The 23,167-nt window shown below is 34.2% G+C and overlaps 2 protein-coding genes and 1 pseudogene across 2 annotated transcripts; 2 read left to right on the top strand and 1 right to left on the bottom strand.

Annotated features, from left to right (window-relative positions):
* The first annotated feature begins 1,505 nt into the window (after window positions 1–1,505).
* LOC111638615 (peroxisome assembly factor 2-like) lies at window positions 1,506–13,062 on the top strand. The gene is made up of 7 exons (XM_023384361.1): window positions 1,506–1,561; window positions 2,194–2,345; window positions 2,955–3,093; window positions 7,055–7,127; window positions 11,777–11,857; window positions 12,618–12,802; window positions 12,889–13,062. Exons 1-7 carry the CDS (start codon window positions 1,550–1,552, stop codon window positions 13,060–13,062), a joined length of 816 nt encoding a protein of 271 aa, XP_023240129.1. The 5' UTR covers window positions 1,506–1,549.
* A 2,990-nt stretch (window positions 13,063–16,052) lies between these two features.
* Window positions 16,053–19,671, bottom strand: LOC111638606. The gene is made up of 2 exons (XM_023384349.1): window positions 18,631–19,671; window positions 16,053–18,588 (listed from the first exon to the last, which is right to left on the bottom strand). The coding sequence occupies exons 1-2, from the start codon at window positions 19,669–19,671 to the stop codon at window positions 16,105–16,107; spliced, it is 3,525 nt and encodes a 1,174-aa protein (XP_023240117.1). The 3' UTR covers window positions 16,053–16,104.
* Window positions 19,672–20,950: 1,279 nt separating this feature from the next.
* LOC111638493 lies at window positions 20,951–23,085 on the top strand (annotated as a pseudogene).
* The last annotated feature ends 82 nt before the right edge of the window (window positions 23,086–23,167 follow it).

The following is a 23,167-nucleotide window of genomic DNA, read 5'->3' as shown; positions in this document are numbered from 1 at the left end:
TTAGCTATAATTACCTAAATAAATGCTTATCTGATTGAATTTTACTTTCTTTGAATTCTTTTATGAGTATCATTTTTTTTCTAAATATCTTTATGAAAATTTCAGAGTCGCATTATATTCAGGCTAATACAGTAATACTATTTTGTTTTTCTGTTTCTATTTCAAATTTAATATTTTCTTTTATCTTATTAGCTTTATTTATAATTATTTGTTCATTTGTTTTCCTTGTATCATATATTATAATACAGTCATCTACATACCTGTTGTAAAATTCTATGCCTTCTATATTTTTAATTTTTTCATCTATTTGTATCATTGATATTTCAGCCAATCTTGGACCTATGCAAGTACCCATAGGTATTCCATCCATCTGGGTATAGAATTTATTTTCGAACTGAAAGTAGTTATTTTTAATTATAATTAAACATAATTTAATTATCCAACTAGGTGTTTTAATTCTTATTAATGAATTTTCTATATCTTCTATTGTGATACTAGGGCACATATTTACTATATCAAGAGATATTAATTTCATATATTTATTAATTGTAATATTTTGTAATCTTGTTAACAATTTATCTACATTTTTAATGCTATAATTAGATACTTCTAATAGATTTAATTTATTTTTAAAATATTTTTCTAAATTGTAATATAAATAATTTCTAACATCTATTAACGGTATATATTTTACAGGATTTATGTGTGTTTTTACCCTTATGTTGAATTTTGGTTTTCTATTATCTTCTTTCTTGATGTCTTCTTCTGTTATGTGTAGTTTTGTTTTTAAACTTTTCAATTCCTTGTCCAACGATTTTATGAGATCATCCACTGGATCTTTCTTCAATTCTTTATAATTTCCTTCGTTAATTAGTCTTCTAATCACTTCTGTTTTTTCTTCTTTCTTCATTATTATTATTTGTTTCATTTTGTTCCCTTGAAGTATTTCTAAATTATTATTACTTAGAAATGTTTTTACATTGTTTAAGTGTTTCTTATAATTATTAATTTTATTTTTTGTTTTTTTATTTAGTTTTTTATTTGTTATTATTTTTTGCATACCTTTTCTTATACCTTCTCTTTCTTCTTCTGGAAATTTCCATAACAAATGTCCTGTAATCACAGCAAATTCTTCAATTTTCAATATTTCTGGTCCATTGTAGTCCATTCCCAGTTTTAGTGTTCTTTGGATTGATCATGGGATTTCTACATTCATCATATTCAAAATTAATTGTCTTTCATAATCTTCTCTTTCTTTAAAAGTCAGGTATCCTATCTTCTTAACTAATTTATTATAATAAATAGATATAATGTAAAACATTAATATAATAATTTGTTTTAATACAGGCTTAAGTTTACAGTATTATTGTTGTTATTGCTTAAAATTGAATGTCCGGTAAAGTTAAAAATAAAAAAAAAAGTTTGAAAATTGTAAGAATTTTATTAATGGTTTTGTCGGGAAATGAAAAATGTAATTTAAAAATTATTTTATTGTTTTAATAGAATGTACTACAAAAATACCTGCTGAAGAGGAACGAAAGAGTTTGATATGCAATATTATGTATGTGTCCAGGTATAGTAAATAAAACAGAAAATTGTTTTCTGTGAAACTCTGTAGCATTATCTGTAAAGCCAGTATAATAAGTCCTGATATTAAAAAAATATGTACTTGTAGAAGAAAATTTATATATTATAGTAAGTCAAGGACATTCAGGCATTTTAATTAATTGTAGTAATATATGTTTATTATTTTTATAATATATGTTTATTATTTTTAAAGTTTATGATATGTAATAACAATTATGGCATTTTATAAATATACATATATGTATTAATGGAGGAATCATCCAATACATGTCTATTTATTTTAGTTTGTTTTTCTTATAAGAAGTTTGAATAATGAGATTATTTTTATTCAACATATCATAAACTGAATAGAATCAAATTCTGACTTATCAAAATATATTTTCTGTTGCATTGGAAACAAGATTTTTAAATAATTATCATTCATTTTTGTAACATAGCCATTAAAATTCTAATAATTTTTTATTATTTGGATGATTATTATTATTATGTGTGTGTATATGCATTTGTTGCAGAATGTATTTTCAGTTAAACAAAAAAAAAATGGAAAAACAAGGTAACTTTAGATTTTTTATACTTTAAGATTAATTATATTGAAATTTTTTACAGACTGGTACTGTTCAAAGTTATGTTCCTGTTACAATGGATGTATATTATTCTCCAAATCCTATTCATCCTATTTGGGAGATACCCAAGCCACCTGGCATGGATTTATATGTGGATCAGTTACAGTCCATCATAATGCCATATCTAAAATTAGAGTAAGTTATATTTTGATCATGCTTTATTTAACAAAATTCTGATTTATATTAAGATCTGAATGCCACGTAAGACATGGTTGCAATAAAAATAGCTCAGTTTTCATAAGAGTTATAGCAATATATAGTTATCTTTGAAAGACTATGTGTTATAGATTAACATGAGTAATATAAATAAATAAAAACAATATTTTATGTTCATTTTAATATGTTTAATAATGAATTTGTTGATATTTTGTCTCTGATGTCATTTTTTGTCTATGCATGTTACCTTAACATCTTTATGATCATGTGTGTAACCTTTCTTTATGCAAAACAGAAAATAGCAACTGCCATGATGCTCATTCGTTTTTATTTATTTTTGGTTGTCAACATGAGACTGAACTGGTTTTGAAATTTTATGGTTTCTGAGTCTTCTCAATTGTTCTACAAATTAAATTCCTGAAGATGGTTGATGTGAACTTCAGTGCTTAAATATTTGTATTTACAATGTATTTTAATAAAAAAAAATAGTACATAAATTTTTAAATTCCACTTACTCTGTATATATAAACACATATATGTAATTGTTTTTTTACAAAATTATTATTTGATTCCTAATTTCTCTTACAGTAGCATCAAAGATAACACTGAATTTGGAGATGTTGACTATCAAATAAGACCAAATATCCTATTAACAGGGCCATCTGGTTATGGAAAGACTATTATAGTTAAATCATTATGCAGATGCCTTAATCTTCATTTTTTTCAGGTAATAATAATACCTTGAATATTTGTATATCTGAAAAATTTTTATGTATCATATTGTAAAATTTCACTAAAAAACTGTTAAATATGGATATTACATCATAAAGTTACATTATAAAATTAAAGTATGCCTTAACATGTAATAAAATATATAATACATTGTTAAATTTTTATATAGTTTATAAAACTCAACAATAGTGTTTTGAATAAACACAGAATATTTCATTTTATGATGAACTGTTTACATTTTAAAATCGATTAGAGCTTCTGCTGTGTTTCATACAATTTTGAAATAAAAGGTGCACACAAAAACAAAACACAATCAATCTCTCTCCTTTTCTCTCTCTAGCAATCTATTTTCTTTCTTTATTATTGCTATTCTGTCTTATTCAATTGATACTTGTGCCTAGGACTGTAGGAGCAAGTTCAATGCATGGTTATCAGAAAAATTGTTATTTTTTTAATATATTGTTAGTATTTGTATTTAAGAATTTCCTGGCTATGTGAAATGTGTTTAGTATGGCTGCTTTCTGTAATATGATATATGTACTAGTTATTATGGTCTAATGTTTTTAGATGTCATACCACTTATGTTATGCAGAACATAGTGTATTGGTATGATGCTTGTGGAAGAGAGCACTACAGCCACAATAATTACCCTATCAATTTTCTGCAGATGCTTTATTTCTTGGATAAATCCGATATATTTATTAATTTTTCAATGTGAATATTTTGTGGATTGTACATGTTTTGGATAGATACATCTAGGATGCATGTGATTTTTATTTGTTGATGAATATGATGATTGATCTGTTATGAGAGATTGTTTTATCTGCAATTACAGCTCTAGCATAATATATTGTATGAATCATTTTCTTATGCAGTCTGTAGCATTGTACTGGAGTGTGTTCAATAATTTGTATTTATATGCAAGTTTTTGTGTATTATATTTGTTTTGTTATGCATATATGCTAAGAGTTTGATTTATTGAATTAGTTTGGTCTTAAGGCATCTATCTATATAACCCATTGAACACGTGTCCATCCGTCCGTTTGTCCGTGTAACGGTATGTCAAAAATGGGCACTAGAGGCACCCTAGCGATGATTTTAAATTAACAGTAAATTATTTTTATTTGTAATAGGAATTTATTATTGATATGAATTTATTATTTATACCACGGAATGGTATAAATAATTATTATATGCCTTGGTTAACCTTGCGCCGCATGTTTACAACATCCCGTGACTCACAAGTCAGTGAATGTCGTGCATTGACTCATGGGAAATTTGTTGAAAAAATGGTGGATACATTTAAAATCGAGGTTTACAACCGAAGGTAAATAAACAAATTAAACTATTTTAAAGTTTTATAGAATGTTTAATAGGTAGAAATATAAGGTTGAAATCTAAGACAAATGTATGCGATTGAGACTGGAAGACAGCTGTAGAGCATATTGACAGGAACAAAAAAGTCAAAGGAATCATGCCTCATGAGAATTTGTAAAGAATGCCCACTAGGTGACGTCCTGGGCTACTCGTTTTCTATAAATGCTCACCTGTAAATATTGTCTTTTATATGTTTTCTATAGTTTTATGTTTATGATTTGATTTTGTGTGACAATTATAAATCTATTTGGTCTCTCCAAAGAGAATCTCTGAGTCAGCTAACAGTTTAATATATTTTTGCTGGAATAATCTTGAAACTGTAAACTTAAAATTGTGAGGATACTTATCATTAAGTTCTTCCCAAACTCATAAATGCTCGTGTTTTTCTTATGTATTGTGCTGTGTGTCCAAATTATATATGTAGATTTAGTAATGTATATTTTATGTTTTCTAGAGTTATTACTTCGTAATAGTGAAATTCTTTGTTTTATAGTCTTATAATTTTGTTCAATTGGAGGTTTATGATGATGACAAGGTTTGTCCATTGTTCATATTATGTAATTTCATATTATGTAGAAATTACAATCTATTTATTATAGATTGTAATTTCTACAATCTATAATAAATCGTTAAAGCATCTGTATAGAACAATTAGTGTATGAACTTGAACAGTGCATTTCTATATGTACATTCTATTATTAAACAGAATATATGACATTGATGAAAGTTGTATTAACAAAGAATATGATCTCAGAAATATACAACATTCAAATCATGAAATAATATAGACATAAATCATTTAATAGAAAACATATGCTATTTGCTATATGGAATGAAAAAGTTGATTTTGTTTAAAAAGTACACATTGCCACAGTCTGTTTTAATTTTGTATAGGTTTTTCATTGTTTGCATGCTTGATATGACATTGAGATGAAAGAAGACAACTATGATTCATGAGATGACACATAATAAAAGAGCAAAACTTTAAGATTTGTGAATTTACAAACTTATCAATAAATAATTTTGATAGCAATTCATTATCTAATGCTTAGAAAGTTTTAGATAACAAGTTTAATTATTAATTAATGCAAATATATAATTCTACTTTTAAAGTTACTGCTTTTTTGGCAGAAGATGGATAACTGCTTAAATACAGTGGTGCACCATACTTCAAATTTAATTCATTCTAGAGGCTGTTTGAACTCCAAATTGTTCAAAGTCTGAAGCACTTTTTCTCATTAGAAATAGTGGAAAGTGAATTAATTCACTTCCAGATCATAAACAATACCATTTCAATAAACTGAAAACAGCAAAGAGACATAATATAAGGTAAAAATAACACAATTAAATACCCTAATAATAAATTAAAACTTGAAAACACTAAATAAAATATATAAAATACTTTATAATAAAATGAAAATTGCATTTACTGGTCACACACTTTGACTTTGGCATCTTAAGCTTGGCCACCTGATCTGCCACATATGTACTGCCTTCGTGCTTTGCAGTAAGTTCTTTTTTCACTTCAATCATTAATATTATAACCTTCCTCTTAGACTTCATTGCTTCCACACACTTTTTGGATGTCATGGTTACTTAATAAAGGTTATATTGGATTTGGCATAAAGTTTTTGCATATTTTTAACAGCAGTCATTAATTAACATAATGTGTGATTTAATTGTAACAGTTATGAATTTAACACATTATTATTAGTGTGAGATTGCATTCTTTGTTTAGAAGCTTATTTTAAACTGTTTATTTCTTGTCATATATTATTTGAATAAAATCAGCTTGAAATGTTTTTGGATATAAAGAATGTTGGGCATATTATGCTTATGAGTTTTGGAAAGGATATAGTGCCATATAAACAGTAAAGAAAATTCATAATGTATATGGGAAGATGCATCTAAAGTTCAAACATGTCGAATATGGTTTAAAAAGTTCTGTTTGGGAAATTTTGAATTAAAGGATACAAAATGTACAGGGCTATTGACAAAGAAAACTTGCAGGAAGAAATTGCTAAAAATTGATGAATAACACAAAACATATATAACCAAAACACACCAAAAAGAAAGTACTAAACACACACAGTATGAGCATAACCAGAGGGCAAAAGACAACTTGCATGAACAACAGATTGAATTTTTTCAAGCACATTTTTTTCACTGCTTGTGCAGTTTAAAATTCAAAGAACTCTGAGATGAATTTTTCTTGAATTCAGCACTTGAAATCTGAAGCATTCAAAGTTAGTTATTTGAAGTATAAGGTACCACTGTATTTGGAAATGTTAATTAACTGTAATAAAGATTTATCAAAAATTCAAAGACAATTATATTTTCATATTTTTTTTTTTCTGTCTGTAATTTTGAGTTTGATATACTTGGTGTGAAAACAATTAACAGAATCATAAATGTTTTTTTAGTCTGTGTAAATCAATATGATTGATAATTAATCAATCACTGTGAAAACAAATAAATTCTTGGTTTGTTTTTAAAAAAAATTTTAATATTTTTGTAAAATGAAACTTCTACAGTTTTAATTAAACTTTTTTAACTTAAAAAATTTTATTTTCAATTAGGTAAATTGTTATAATCTTATAGGAGATCTGCCAGGAGCTACTGAAGCTCGATTTAAAGCAACTTTTGAAAAAGGTAGTATGCAATAAAAAATTATTGTTTAATTATGTTTAACTATTTATTTTAACTTATGAAGTAAAATATAAAACAGGAATTTGACTAGATGATAAAAGTAAAATCTTTAGCATCTTAAATCATTTTCCGAGTTTTTCTGTCATAATATAGAAATAGAATATCAAAATAGTAAAATTAAAAAATATATGTAATATAAAATGCAGAAATAACTAAGCAAGTCTCTTGTTCTTAAGTCTTAATGTTAAAATTCTGTATTATGCATGCATACAGTTTTTTTAATAAAATATCATAACAGATGGTACCACATGCAGTTTAAAATGTTGCCAGGAAAGTTAAGCAACTCATTGCTGGATTTTTTTCAAGGAGAATGTGAATACAGATTTTTATCTATGGATCTACAAAGAGTTTGTAAGTCAGTTGACTCCACGTGAACTTGTTTATGCTTTCATCCAACAGGATGGAGTGACTTACCAAACTGCTCCCATTCACTTGCTTGAATCAGTGATTTTATCAGAGGATCTATGGCCACCCCACTCTCCTGACTTATCACCATGCACCTTTTACCTTGCTGAAAGTTTGTAAAGTACTATATTATTTTTCCGACTTTCCAACGATTATCGACACTACTGTGTGCCGGAAATAGCCGTTCCCTAACGGGTACTTTACGCGGATTCGCGTTAGTGTGCCAGGCCTGGACTTTAAGCGTGCACCGAATTAAATAATGACAAAGTTTGTCAATAACAAAATCAAATATTTAATTAAACTTCTATTAATAAACTCTATACAGTATTTAGTAAAAATCAAACAATAATTTATTCAATGAAATTCAACAAGAATCAATCCGACAAACTCAAATCAATCTATTTCTAACTTAATTCTATTCCCCTTTGGAATTCGACAAAATCAAAGAATTAACTTATAAACAATAATTCTTATAAATTAAAGATCCTAATCGTCACCTCAATATACTAGGAACCTATTTCCTCAAACTCTCAAGACTTTCTATAATCGTCGATCCACAAATCGAATAACTTCAAAATCCTATCGGACACCTCTCTCTCGTTCACTGCTATAAGCTCGTTGCTATCAGGAATTCACCTCGTTCGTTTTCACTTGAGTTAGAGGCTTTATAGTGTGAGGTGACGTCACAATTCTGAATGAGCTCACTCTCCTCATTTACATACTTATCTGTAACATTAAATTTTTCTTGTTTATCTGGCAGATTATTTTCCGACAATACTTCGCTAACCTTTTACATTATTCTTTTTAACAATTATCGGGATGCTTTATTATTTTAAGGTTTAGCGATTCCTAACTGGGTTGTGGGGTCTTCCCCCCCCTTTTTCTCGGTGCGGACTTACTTTTTCCGCTTGGGAAGCGCAAGTGTGCGCGAGTTTTTCTACGGCGCTTTTCTTTCGTCGGTGAGTTGGTTTTTCTTCTATTTTTAAGTTACTAAGGTGAATGGTGAGGAAACCTTCGTCTTAACTAAACATAAGCCCCAAACAAAATATAATGAAAGCAAAAATAAAAGTAAAATAAAAATAAAGCTCAGACTTAGTTCCTTACAAGTTGTCAAGGATGTATCACACTGTATATGAGAAGCATCATACAGGATCAATTATGGTTAGTTATTGAACATTCTGAAGGTGATGTTATTCATGACCTTTAGAATGGGAACCACATTAAGCAGTATCCCCTACATCATTGAGGTATTTATATAAGCATGAGTATATTATACAAATAAAATTTTTCTTGCTTGCAGCATCAAAAGTGCCACACTGGTAAGTTGATGACTAATTTTTTACAGCAATGTCTTCCACTTGCCCTGCAATATTACCATACCAGATTTAGTTGAATATTATAGACCAGTTTGAAGCTGAGCAAAATACACATCCACTACAGTAATGGATACATTTCATATATTGCATTTATTTATATGCTTGCATCAAAATATCTTTGGGGACGTCCATAAATTACGTAAGGGTGATTTTGGCCATTCAGAACCCCACCCATCCCTGTGTAAGAAACCGTAATATTTTCTTTGATCCCCTCCCCTTCTCTATCTTACGTAATATTTTGGCATGATTTTATAGAAAGATTTTTAACCAAAAAAAATTTTTTTATGAAACCCTAAAAACCTTAAATCCAAAATATATTATTATTAATTAGTTAATTAATATGTACTATTATTTATAAAAGACTTTATGTGAACAAATTTAAAAATATAAAAATTTAATGAATTCAAATGAACAATTTATTTTAAGAACTTTATTTTTTAATTATTAACAATATTATTATTATTATCAACGTCATAATATTTATTTTTGTATTAATTTTAATTTTCACGAAAGACACAAAAAACTTTGCCAGATCGACTTGCTATTTCACGTGTAAACAGAAATGTCATACAAAATAAAACAAGAGTGAATAGAGAGAAACCACATTCTGTTGTTATATTGATTACATTTTGGCTAAGGCCAAGAAAATAAACTACATGCTGCTAAAATGTGCTAGATGCACCTGGGGACTAAATAATAAAGCTTATAAAACTTTATATAATGGGGCAATACAACCAATGCTACTTTATGTGGCCTTTGGCTGTGGTCATGTAACTAGTAAAAATTCAGTAGCAAGTAAATTACTCTCTCTTCAAAGCCAGTTTGACATTAGAATTTCAAAGTGCTGCAGAACTGTTTTTACTAATACCTCTTCGATACTAGCATAACTCCTTCCTTTGCCACTATGTATTGTAGAAAAGGTTCTAAACTACTACATCAGAACTACAAACCTCAAGGCTCAACAATGGTCTCTACTTCTATCTATGGCTGTTCACATGCTACCACATTGCAATTACCCTACTATCTCTGATCATCATCCTGTAAACAAGGTTATATGGTGTCATCTTCCTCCATGGATAATCATGCAGACATTAATATCTACGCAGATGGGTCCAAAAGATCCTTTCTTGTCGGCTCAAGTATCTGTATCTTCCTCCAAACTGACATATTTTGTCAAAAATATGTTAGAAGATACAGATACCACCCACATACCTCCATCTATCAAGCTGAAGAAGATGCTGACTACCAAGCTGTTCAGTGGGCCACTTCACTACCAAACGAAACTCTTTCTATCAACATTTACAGTGATTCTCAGTCTGTCCTAAAAGCTCTATTAAATCCCAATTGCAATAGCAATAAAATCGCATATATCCAGCACCATATTAAAAATCTTGTAAATAAGATAACTTTTATATTTGTTCCATACTGGCATACTATGAAATGAAAAAGCCGACTTTGAGGCTAAGTCAGCTGCAAAGGACACTCGATCCCTCTTTCACATAGCAGCCTTAAAAATTATATTCACGACAACGCTATGCAAAAGTAGTTGAGCAGTAAAACTGGTAGAATAACAAGACTTTATTTTCTTAGTGTTGAATGTAGGTTCTCATCACTACTTAGAGATTTAACATTTGCTACTGCTCAACTACTTACTGAGCATGGTATTTTTAGAAGCTACCTGGGCTACCTGGGTACAACTGGGCAGAAACTGCTTCTTGCTTTTGCTCTACAGAAAACTTAGACACTGTCGACCATATGATCTATCATTGTCCAATTTATGATCAAGATAGACTTATTCTGAAATTAGAAATTTTAACGCTTGGTTTCAGGTGGCCATGTCCACTTGATAAGCTTGTTCAGAAACCACTGTTTGATGCTTTTTACAATTATGTTAAAAAAATATGGAAGAAAAGACTATTTATAATTTATAATTTCTAGTTTTACATTTTAGTTTTCACTAAAAGCCAAATACTAATTTTATGTTTACTTTGTATCATGTATTTTGGTTTATGTATTGTTAGTGTTATACACCCATAGGAATGGTGCACTTATTCTAATAAAAAACAACCACACGACCTTTCTCTTATGACAAAAAATGTGTAGAGCATGAATCTGCTAGTGTTATTAGTCTATCACATCACATGAGATAACAAGCGTTCTTAATAGAAACTGCCAAATTCAAAACGCCACCATTCAACGAGATCAAAAAATAAAAATGAGAATATTACATAAGACGAGATCTATTACCCCCTACCCCCTACCCCTACTGAGTAAGAAATCCTTGACCCCCCCCCACCCACCCCAAAATACCTTATGTAATTTATGGACAGCCCCTTTCATTACTCACAATTATTGTGCTGTACAAGAAATCTTTATTTACTTGCTGGACATGGACTTGATTACTCAGTGTTACAAACTGGAATCAACTTTATCTCAATAACTGACTAAATGGGGTAAAATGAATAATATTTTTAAGTATTAAAATATTGAAAGATTTTTTTTTAATTTCTAATTTTATTTCATGTAAGAACTGTTTACAATAACATTAGAATAATTATTTATGTATGTATTAAAAATTGTAATATATTACATGAATAATTGCCATAACGAACAATGGTTATTGTTAACAAGCCTTGTGCATTATTGGTATAAATTGGAAAACTGAAATGTATATTATCAATGTGTTGTTTTATAATAAAAGAAAATATTGAAAAGTCAAAAGAAAAATATAATTGTATAATGTATACTTAATATTAATATATTATGTAGTTTTTCAAAATAATTAATTAATAACTGTTAAATTTTTTTCAGCTATTATGTGTGCTCCTTGTATTTTATTATTAAAAAATATTGAAATAATAAGAAGAGATGATAATTTTCTGGATGATTCTGGTAATGAATGTATTTTCTTAATTTAAAGTTATAATATTCTAGAAATATATCCATTAAAATAAATTTATGTTTAATTGAAATGATCAAATATAAATAATTTTTTTATATAATTATGTTTTATAATATATCTGTGTAGAAACAAAAAAAATACAAATGTTATTAAATGAAAACTTAAGATCATATTGTTTTATACAATAATATATATTATAAAAAAATTTTAATTTTTAAAAACACTAGTTTTATTCTAATAAAAGTCATTCTCAAATAGTAACCACATCTTGTTCATAAAGCTTGAAATAATATCAATAGTAACTCAAGATACAACACCTTATGTTGCCGAGAAATTTAATAAAAATGCAACAAAAGTTTTCAGCCAAATCTATTGGCCATCATCAGGTAAAACAAATTTGAATATAAATGGAACAAAATTTTAAATACAAATAATTAACGAAGAAAATTAGCATATAAATGTATAAAATAAAAAAACATAAAAAAAATTATTACAATTAATAATATGTATATGTATAAAAATATATGCATAGGATAAATAAAATTAAATAACGAAATATTATAAGATTATATAATAATATCGTATATGAAATACGAAAATTGCAAAAAAAAAAACAAAAAAATCAAGGCATAAATTATGAGCTCTCCAATTTTTTAATTAGGTATTTCCAGGCTGATGGTAATCCTTCAGCATCCCTAGCATTAATGTATGTATCACATAATTTGCCTTTATAGCTCCCAATCTTTTCAGTGCTTATCGCCAACGTCGGGGAATGCACTGGTTTAATAATATTTGCTTCATCCCATTTGACCACTGAGCCTTCAGCTTGTGCCATCTGCAACAGTATTGTGGTGTTCGATCCTTTACTGACATTGTATCTGTGCTCTCTGAATCTGACTCCCAAATTTGGTGTCACTAATAGAAATTTGGGAATTGTGAGACTTATGGAAATAAATAAATAAATAATAAAATGTATGTAAAATTAATAAATACTATAAACTATGGTAGAAATTATACTCAGGATCACAGCAATGGCAATAGCAGAGAACTTATTTCATCTAGAATTAGGGACATTGTCAATGCATGTGAGAAAGCCATCCTCATCAAGAGGAAGCATATAAGGAAGGTTCCCTGGTGGAATGCAGAACTTACAGAAATGCACCAACAGAACAACTGGCTGAGGAGAAGATTTTAAAAATGTAAGGACCACAGAAGAGACACCTTTAAGACCGAATATATTGCCTATTAAAAACAATATAAGAAAAATATCAAAGACGCTAAGATTGCCTCAAGGAGACAGTTTTGTACCAAAGGAATGAACAACCCATGGGGATTTGTGTACAAGCTTGCATCTGGCAAACTAAAAGAGCCATGTGTACTCCCTGCATGCACAGACACTGGCGATACTACAGACAGTGCCATTAGGAGGACTGCAAAAAAGATGCTTGAGATATTTTGCCCAGAAAACAACACTCATGAAGTGCAGGATAACAACCTGAATGACACTAACAACCACTTTATTAATGACAAGCCTCTTTTCATGGAAACTGAAATTGACAGGGTTATTGGACAACTTTCCATCAAGGCCCCAGGGATTGATGGTATAAAGGTGGATATTGTCAAAGTGATCTGGAGGGAACATCCAGGCCTTCTTATCTCTATCTACAACCTCTGTTTTATGCATGGGTACTTCCCTAAGGAGTGGAAGATAGCCAAAATAGTCCCTATCCAAAATACCCTAACAGTGCAGAACTAAGGCTTGAGAACTATATTTCAATATTTATAGGGGGATAGGAAGCATTACTCAGTGGTATATCCTCAAAGAGATGAAAAGAAGTGAGAAGGGTTAGTTGGAGGGAAAGTCTGTTGTGGCAGGGCCGAAGGTGGGTGGAAAGCGGAAGAGAGGTGAGAAGTGGAAGGGGAGGTCAAGAGCCGCACCGGAAACATTATTTAAAACATAAACAGGTTACATATGGAAATAATATTTACAAAAGAAAACAAGAGAGGCACAGAGTTTTAGGTCCGTACATAAAAACGCAACTATAAGTTCCTTAACACAAAGTAGACATTACCTGGCTTAGTACCATAAAATTAACATTCTTGATATCAAAATGGTGAATATTATAATTAGGTTTACAAGAAATACTGCTTGGCAAATAGAGTTGTAACTCAAATACACACAAGTAGCTATACCTAATACACATGTTGAACTAGATGACGATGTTCTTACTCATTGTCGTGTTGCAGGTCCAGAGCCTTTGTTGACTCGACAAAGTTTATAAGTGCGTTAAAGATCTTCTGATTTCTAACTAAGACGTTGTGGTCACAAGGCCAGTTGTATCCCTCCTGTAACATTCCCCCTTGAGAACTATAGCAGCATATCTCTCCTGCCAATTATGGGGAAGGTTTTGGAAAGTCTGATTTTCTGTCTCCTAACTCACTTCTTGGAATGTAATGGCAAGTCACATGATAGTCATACGACTTCAGAAGAGGAAAGGGCACTATCGATGCAATCTTGGATGTGGTTGAGCATGTGAGGGAGTTGCAGCATTCTTTTCCTTATGTACTGGGCATTAGTCTGGACATTGCTAATGCTTTTAATACTGCTAGCTAGATTATTGTAAAGAAAAACCTCAGGAAACTAATCTATCCACATTGAATTATACAGATTATTGAATCTTATCTCAACAACAGGAGGACACTTCTCTACAGTAGAAGCACCTGCTTCGAAAAAGTGGTTGAGAGGGGTTGTTCACAGGGTTCTGTGCTGGGCCCAATCTTGTGGAACATTGTGTTCAATGGCTTTCTTGTAAGCACCATTGGAGAGAACCCTTGTGGTCCTCCCCAACGGTGGCCTATGCGGATGACTCTTTCATTTTGATCAGTGGCTATTCCAGACACTTGGAAGAAAGATCTGCAATAGTTATGGAAAAAATTTATGATTGGGGGAAGAACAATAAGCTTTCCTTCAGCATCTCCAAAAGTAAAGCCATTATCTTCACCACCAAGAATAAACCAACATTGTACAAGAGATACCCCACCATAAAGATGAAAAATGAAAGCATTAAATGCTACAAACAACTTAAATACCTTGGTATAATCCTGGAGAACAAACTTTCATGGGCTCCCCATGTTAAATATACAACTGACAGAACTTGCATGATTTTTAATAGTCTGGTGAGATATGCCAAGAGCAGATGGGACCTGAGAAAGGATGCTCTGGAGATAATATACTGTTTTTGTGCAAATTGTATGTTACGCCTTGGCTGTTTGGGCAAGTGACATCGACAAGGCTCATATTATTAGGTAATATCATCATCCTTATAAGTGCACAACGAAGAGCACTTCTTGTCATGTTAATGGCTTATAGGACTACAGCAAAAAGCTCTCTTCAGTTTCTAGCTGGCAAGCAGCCTATTGACCTCATGTTTAAAGGCTCTGCTTGGGTTCAGTATATTGCATGGGGAATTAAATCCTCTGCTATCCTGGAGTTTCTCTCTCAGCTAAATATGGAAGTTAACAGCTCAATCAAGCATCTTCCTCCTCCCTATCATTGGCCTCTCTTCAGAAATGAGCCTGTCCTGGATATTTATACTGGTGGCTCTAAGTGTGATGATAAGGTTAGATGTGCATTCATTGCCTACCAGGATAATAAGTTAATTATGCAACAGCAACATCACCTTAATGGTGATTGTTTGGTGATGCAGGCTGAGCTATATGCTATTAGACATGCACTAATATTGTATAATGAGCACATTAATGGAAGTAATGTCAACATCTTTACAGACAGAAGAGAATGAAAAGCCTTTATTTATAGAACTAATAAAAATTTACAAGATGATTATTTATAATATATATAATTTTCCCGACATGGGCTTGTTAATGCCAACCATGTGTTTTCAAAATAAAGTGTATATATAAAGCAAAGAGATAATTTACGCGACATGGGCTTGTTAATGCCAACCATGTGTTTTCAAAATAAAGTGTATATATAAAGCAAAGAGATAATTTACGCGACATGGGCTTGTAGTTGCCAACCATGTGTTTACAAAATAGAAGCAGATATATAAATTTAAATTATGTACATGGGCACATATGCCAGCTGGGAATATACAATGTTCTTGCGATATAGGTATTTATACATTATTTACAAAAATATGTGAATACTACATGGGCTCTGGGGCCTGCCAATAGTGATACAGAAGCGTTTGCTAGGTTGTAAACAGATGGATGTGGTTTAGTAGTCCTGATGGTGATGTTGTGAGTTGCTGGCGGGTGGCCGCGATGTCTCCTGTTGTTGTTGTTGGTGGTAGCCGAGGTGTCTCCTGTAGATGTCATTGCTCCACCTTATCGCGTCACTCACCATCAGCTTCTTCATCAGTTTTGAATATTTGCAGCTGATGCCGAGTCTCTGGAGGGTGGCCTCATTGGCGTGGTCGTAGCCGCCGAGGGCACCTACGACAAATGCGCTTATGTGGGTATCATAACCCAGGCGACGGAAATGTTGGGCAAGTGGCTCATATTTCTTTAGTTTCTCGTCCCGGGCAAGTTGGAAAGCTGGTGGTCCATTCTCGAATGGCGTTGTTACATCGATAATTGTTGCCGATTTCAATTGTTCATGGACAACCACCATGTCCGGCCGGCAATTACCATCAAAACCGGGTACACGCTGGTTGATGAATACTTGCGCATCTTTTGGCTTGAAGGCAGCTACAATACGGTTTAGGATGGCATTGTGCCTGTTAAGAATTAGGTGGAGATTTGGTGGGCAATGACACAAGACGTGGGCTAAGGTTTCGCGGACGTGGCCGCAGCGCCTACAGCGTTTAGTGTCATTGCCAAATCTTTTGTGGCCGCGGAGTGCCACGACGCTCATCCTGACCCGGTGGATGAAATACCAGTCGGTGAACCTGGTATATTTACCATTATTAATAAAATGGTTACTCACCGCACTGGTAGATGTTACACTATAAGCCTTTCCTTGATCGGGTTTGGCTGTAAGTTTTCTTATGAAGTGTTCTTTGAGGAGGCCGCACAATACCCGCTGACAGTCGCTAGTTCTGATTAAGTTGGTCCCAGTAGAAATTGTGGGCAGGTTGTCGGGGCCCACAGTCCAAGAGATGTCCAATCGCTTCTTAAGGCGCCTAGTGGCCATTTGTAATCTGGTCCACATAGACGTTATGTCAGTACTTGTTAGACCAAATTCTCCATCCATTGACCCGTTAAGGTAATGGCAGAGGTCGTCTATATTAGGGTGCCTCGTGATGCGTTTTTTGACAACCTGTGTAAGTGTTCCCTGTGCGATGTCTATGATGTTGGGATCCTTCGAATGAAAGAGGTGCATTGCATGCGACACTTGTGCAATGTCCGCCAACTGGCTAGTTGGCGTGACATTAGTGCCGCCCTGCATATAGGGGAGGTGGACGATCTCCGGGCTGGCCCTCTGAGGGAGGCTGAGCCATTTTTTAACACATCGCTTTGTCGTTCTATCAATTTTGTTGAGTAGCCGTTTGGGGGTTGTACCAGTTGCCAGACAAAAGGTGAGCTTTGGCATAACAAATGTGTTTAAAGCGTCTACCTTCTGCCACGGCGCTAGTTTTGACGAATGTAGCTTCACTATGCAGAGTAGTATTCCGTCGATGGTGGCCGCCTCGGTGTCACATCTGCTGAACCCAGTGGGTACACCTAGGTGACGGTATGCATCTTCGCTGCCGAGGACTGGCAATGCCTGTTGTTTAATAAAAAATTGATTAGAGCTAGTAGAGTACTCCTTACCTCGCACTGAGAGGGTTCCGCATTTGGCATGTTTGAAGTTGATGCCTGCCCAATCAGTCCAGTTTGAGATGGTGTTCAGCTGAGTTTGGAGTCCTTCTTCAGAGCTGCTGATAAGTGCTATATCATCAGCATATGCTAACACATCGACGGGGTGTTCCTGGAGCGCGTATCCCTTGCCGAGCTCTTGTACCTTGCGAATTGCCGGCTCTATCGCTAGAATGAAAAGCAGTGGGCTAATGGGGCATCCTTGCTTTACGCCCAACTGCATGAGGATTGGCGTTGTGAGTCCGGTGCTGGTCCGCACACAGGTGGTTGACTCATCGTAGAGCAGCTGTATTACATTGATGGCATCTTGATGAAGGCCATGCCACCTGAGTGACTCCCAGAGCGTGTTGTGGGGGATGTTCCCAAACGCATTAGCTATGTCAAGCCATGCGACAAAGGCGTCCTTTCTGGCACGTCTGGCATCTTGGATTACGGACTGTAGAACAAAGTTGTGCTCTACACAGCCCTGATAGTTAAGAAAGCCCTTTTGGGAGGGCGAGATGCGGTCATTGGTGGTGCACCAGATGAGTAGTCTGTCAGAGAGACACGCTGTGTAAAGTTTACCCAGTGTGTTCGAAAGGCAGATGGGACGCCAGTTGCCAAGGTTAGATACATCACCTTTTTTGTGGATGATTACAGTTGTTGAGATTTTCCAACTCTCGGGGATGTATCCAATCCGCTGAACTGCGTTGAAAATCGAAGCGATGATTATGCCCTTGGGGTCGATGCGTCTCCAGTGTAGGTACCTAAGCTTATCGGGACCAGGGGCGGTGTTATGCCCTCTGGAGATGCGGTGGGCGACCTCTTGGGATGTGAAGAAAGCTTCGAACGGGTTGTTGGTGGCCGGGGGTGTACACGGGTTCGCAGGAACTGGAGTGGTGGTAGTAGACGGGGGAATCTCCTACATCTGTCTGTAGTGGTTCTCAATGGTTGCTGCATCTACGTGGCAGAACCGGGAGGGGCCCGCTAAGATGCGATCGAAGGCCCGCTTTCGGTTGGCCTTATACAGGCGTTGGATCTCACTTGCATCGGGTTCGGAGCTGTGGTGCTCGGACGAACTGCGGCGGCGCTGGGATGTTCGGTGGCGTTGCTGTCGTTGTGGTGGCGCACGGATGTTGGAGATCTGGTGTGCCAGTTGAATAAAGTCTTTTAGTACTCCCTCCAGCATGTCTTGATCGACGACAGCGTCGAAACGAGTTTTCCACGCAGTCACCCAGGTAGGAGGACTCCCGTCGTTCCGTTGTCTGCAGATAGGCTCGGTTGGTCTGCTGGTGTCATGCAAAACCTGAAACGAGCGGGGAAATGGGGGAGAGGAAGATGGTGCGTTGTTAGAGACTACCTCCGGAGAAGATCGGAGGGATCCCCTTTCGGTGCTCGAAGGCGGCGGTTGTTGATCGGAGCTGCCATGGTGTCTTGGGGTAACTGCCTCCGTAGCGGGGCTGGATGACACAGCCTGGGCATATGTGAGCCGCTGGGTGTTGTCCGAAGCTGGTGCAGGAGGGGACTTCTCTCGGTGTTGTGTTTCTGGAGTGTCTTCCTCGAGGATGGCCTGGATATTCCTAGTTGTCCGTCTCCGGCGGGGTCTAGCTTGGGTGAGCTGTGAAGATGGAGATGGAGGGCTGGGCGAAGAACGATCGCTCTCGACGATAGGCGAGGGAGTCGAACGAGTTTTCCGACGTTCGTACTGTTTCCTAGGCCTGGTGGGTATTCGTCTAATTACCCTGTCCGTGGGAAGGGGTGGTGGAGGCGAGGCGGCCTCTATACTCACCCTACATGAGTCTGAGCGGGCTTGGTGGGCCTTCAAAGTTTTTAATTTGTCCATTACCACACCGCAAGCCCTGCACTCGAACACAAGAGATACGCTGTGCTCTCTCTTTAAGTGCTTAACAAGCCCAGCGTGGTCACTATACTCTCTTGGTATGGGGAGACATAGTCTACACCCATGAGGTGGACGCAAGGGTCGCAATACGGTCTCTGCTGGCATGATGATCAAAGTGCAGTACGAGAGAGAAGAGGAAAGGTCAGAAGTGGAAACGCCCCCTGGGGTGCAAAGCAGCCAACCAAGGAGGGGCAGGAAGAGGAAGTAAGAGTTTAGTGTATAGGAGACCTATACACTAGAAAGAAGGTGTTCAAGCGAAACACCAGGAAGATGGTGTTCAAGTGAAACACCAAGGAGCTGTCACCAACCCAAGTTGACGACGATAGGACAGTATTGCCAGTTGAGCAGCGAATACACGGTGCGTTTAAACCGTGCAGGCCGCTCTTCCGGCGGAAGTAAGAAGAGTAGAGGAAAGAAAAAACACCAAAAATATACTTACCCAGAAGTCTGGGGAGCAGGAGTAGGCTCGAAATCCAGCGTGGGCATCAGTTTAATCCAAGATCATTAATCTACACCCTGTTGCCATCAACATTTTTAGGTTACTTGCCAGCAACAATAACTGTTATGAACATCAAGGGATCATTGAAAATGAGGTGGATGTTCTAGCTAAGTTGGCAGCTACTGGTGGTCTTGGGAGTTGTGTTTGCAATGCCATCCCAAAGAGTACAATTAAAAAACATGATCTGGAACAACAACAACACTGTTTGGGACAATGGTTGGCATAATGAGACTACTGGTAGTATCTCACTTGCCTCTTGTTCCAAATATTAACTCTGGTGGCTCTGCAGAAATAATCTCACCCATGAAGAAACCAAATTTCTAACTGGTCATGGTAGTTTTGCCAACTACCTTAAAAGATTTGACATACGGGAGGAGGGTAAATGTGAAGTGTGTGGTATGGAAGTTGGACCTTGCACTACTCTATGATTGTCCGTGTACTGAGACCGATAGGTGGCAGCTAAATATGACTGCAGAGCGGGAAGGTATTCAATGGCTTTGCCTTCCTGATAAATTAGTCAAGAACAAGAAACTGTTTGATGGGCTTAGGAATCTTATTAAGTCCTACTTCAGGGTGCATGGGTGACAATAGGAGAATCTCATGATGTGTACACTGCTGTCTAGTGCTCAACTGCTAATTAATGCATCAATGTAAAATATGTAAATACTGCAGTTATATATATATATTAGTGATGTAACGAATATTCGGTTACTATTCAGTATTCAGCCTATTTTTCACTATTCGGCCGAATACCGAATACCTAAAAACAGGAGTGAGAAATAACAAAAACACAGTAAATTAATCATTTTGGTATTTACATTTAATGTTATTGGGTTAGTGTTGTTTGTTTATATTTATTTATAACTTATACCACGTATTCCGTTATTCAGCGGAGCGCTTGCTATTCGCTAGCGGATGTGTGAAATATTTAACTTCCTGCTGACGTGTTAGAAGGAACACAACAGCTAGCATTTCACTAATCAAAATGGATGACATTTTCACTGCATCTGTTCTAAATGTTTTAAGTATTTGTTCTGAATCTGTCGTAAATCCAAACTCAAGTTTTTTCAGAAATGACTATGATGAATCAGAAGACTCATCATTAATAGCAGCTATCGATTCTAACGAAGAATATAGGGAAGAAAGATATAAAATATCTGGCTACGTGCATGACATCGTGCCAAAATACAGCGACGATATTTTCAAAAGTCATTTTCGTCTAACAAGAAGCACCGTCGAGGTGAGTGACAAAAAATATATTTATTTTGGTTTAATTTTAATCTAATAATGATAATTTTTAAAATATTTTAACTGTCTCGGTATCTCACATTTACACTCAATTTGAGAACAGGTGTTAGCGAATTGATTAACAAATAACCAAAAATGATAAAATACCACCATTCAAATGAATATTTGAATGGTGGTATTTGACTGCATAACAAAACAATTTGTTTTCTGAAACTTTTTCCCATTTTATTAACATTTTATAAAGTTTGGCAAATTTATTAAGGGAAAATTTTAATATAATTTATACTTTTGTGCATAGATTATACATGATTTGTTGGGCTGCAATTTCAAATAATTATAGACCTATATAATTAATGGATTTTTTTCTTTCATTTTTCAAAGCCATAAAGTTTTGCAGTTGTGGATTAATAACAAGATAAATTACTTTTAATAAAACATTTTAGGTTTATGTAGAGAAGCCATAATTCTTTCTTCTTTTAATTTTACTCAGTGATTATAAAATATGTTACTGTTAATTAGAAAAAATAACTAGTTAAAAAGTTTTAAGATTTTTGTTTTGTTAATGTGCCATACTGTAAGGGACTGTGAGGGTCAGGGAATTTAAAACAAATTTAAGTGGGAATCCTGTACTGTACATATTTCATACTGTTTTAAATTTTATAGATTTACATACTAACTTTTGCATTATTTTTTCAGATTTTGCTATCTATGCTGCCACAGGAACCAGCAAGGAGAAAAGCACGAATTCCTAAGGAAACATCTGTTTTATTTTCTCTGTGGTTTATGGGGAACCAGGAGAGCTACCGTGGTGTATGTGACCGCTTCGGGTTAGGATTTGCTAGTGGCCACAGAGAATTTACAAAATTCTGTACATCAATCTGTGCCTTGTCAAACTCAATCATTAAGATGCCACAGGGTTTTGAGATTGAGAGAATAAGACAAGGATTTCAGAAACTTAGAGTGAAACCATTTCCAGGAACAATCGGTTGCATCGATGGCACTCATATTGCCTTTTCTGTGAGTAAAGAAAGAAAAAAATGATCATATAAATAGAAAAGGTTATCCTAGTGTAGTCCTACAGGCTGTATGTGATCATGAGTTAAAATTTTTGGATGTTTATGCAGGTTGGCCAGGCTCTGCAAATGATGCTAGAGTTTTTAGGAACAGTCCATTATTTAAAAATATGGAAGAGAAAGAGGATTTTATACCTTCAGACTGCCATATTCTTGGTGACTGTGCCTACCCATTAAATAATAAAATAATGACACCATATAGAAACAATGGCCATTTAACAAGAAAGCAGAAGGTATTCAATACAATTCTGAGTTCTACACGAGTCGTAATAGAACAAGCTTTTGCACATCTGTTTGGACGATTTCGGAAGCTAATTTATATCTATGTACGAAGAAGGGAATTTGTTCCAGATGTGATTGTAGCTGCCTGTGTTCTACATAACCTATGTATTATGCATAATGATATTACACCTGGTATATATGATCAACTGGATTTACTTTCTTGCCACAGTACAGAACAGTTTGATGCAGGTATTAATAAAAATGTCAGTGGGGCACATAAAAGGGATCAAATTGCAGATTACCTTTTTAATTTAGAGTGTGCATAACATCTTTATACTGCAAGTCATGACAAAAATAATAATCTTATTTATCTGAATAAATATAAACTATAACAATTGTTATAAAACATTTAATCCATTTTTTGGTTAAATTGTTTTAAGAATTAGCTAAATTTTTGTGTATTGATTTATTAATAACACTTATGATCTACTTGCAGTAAATTAAATTCACATTATTCTCTTAAGAAAAAAATGTACAAATAATTCATGTCAACATTTAG

Source organism: Centruroides sculpturatus, unplaced genomic scaffold, assembly GCF_000671375.1.
Source record: "Centruroides sculpturatus isolate CEXI.00-Female unplaced genomic scaffold, Cexi_2.0 scaffold142, whole genome shotgun sequence".
Taxonomy (NCBI): Eukaryota; Metazoa; Arthropoda; class Arachnida; order Scorpiones; family Buthidae; genus Centruroides; species Centruroides sculpturatus.
The sequence above is the reverse complement of the archived record's forward strand: the minus strand, read 5'-3'. Positions and strand labels throughout refer to the sequence as shown.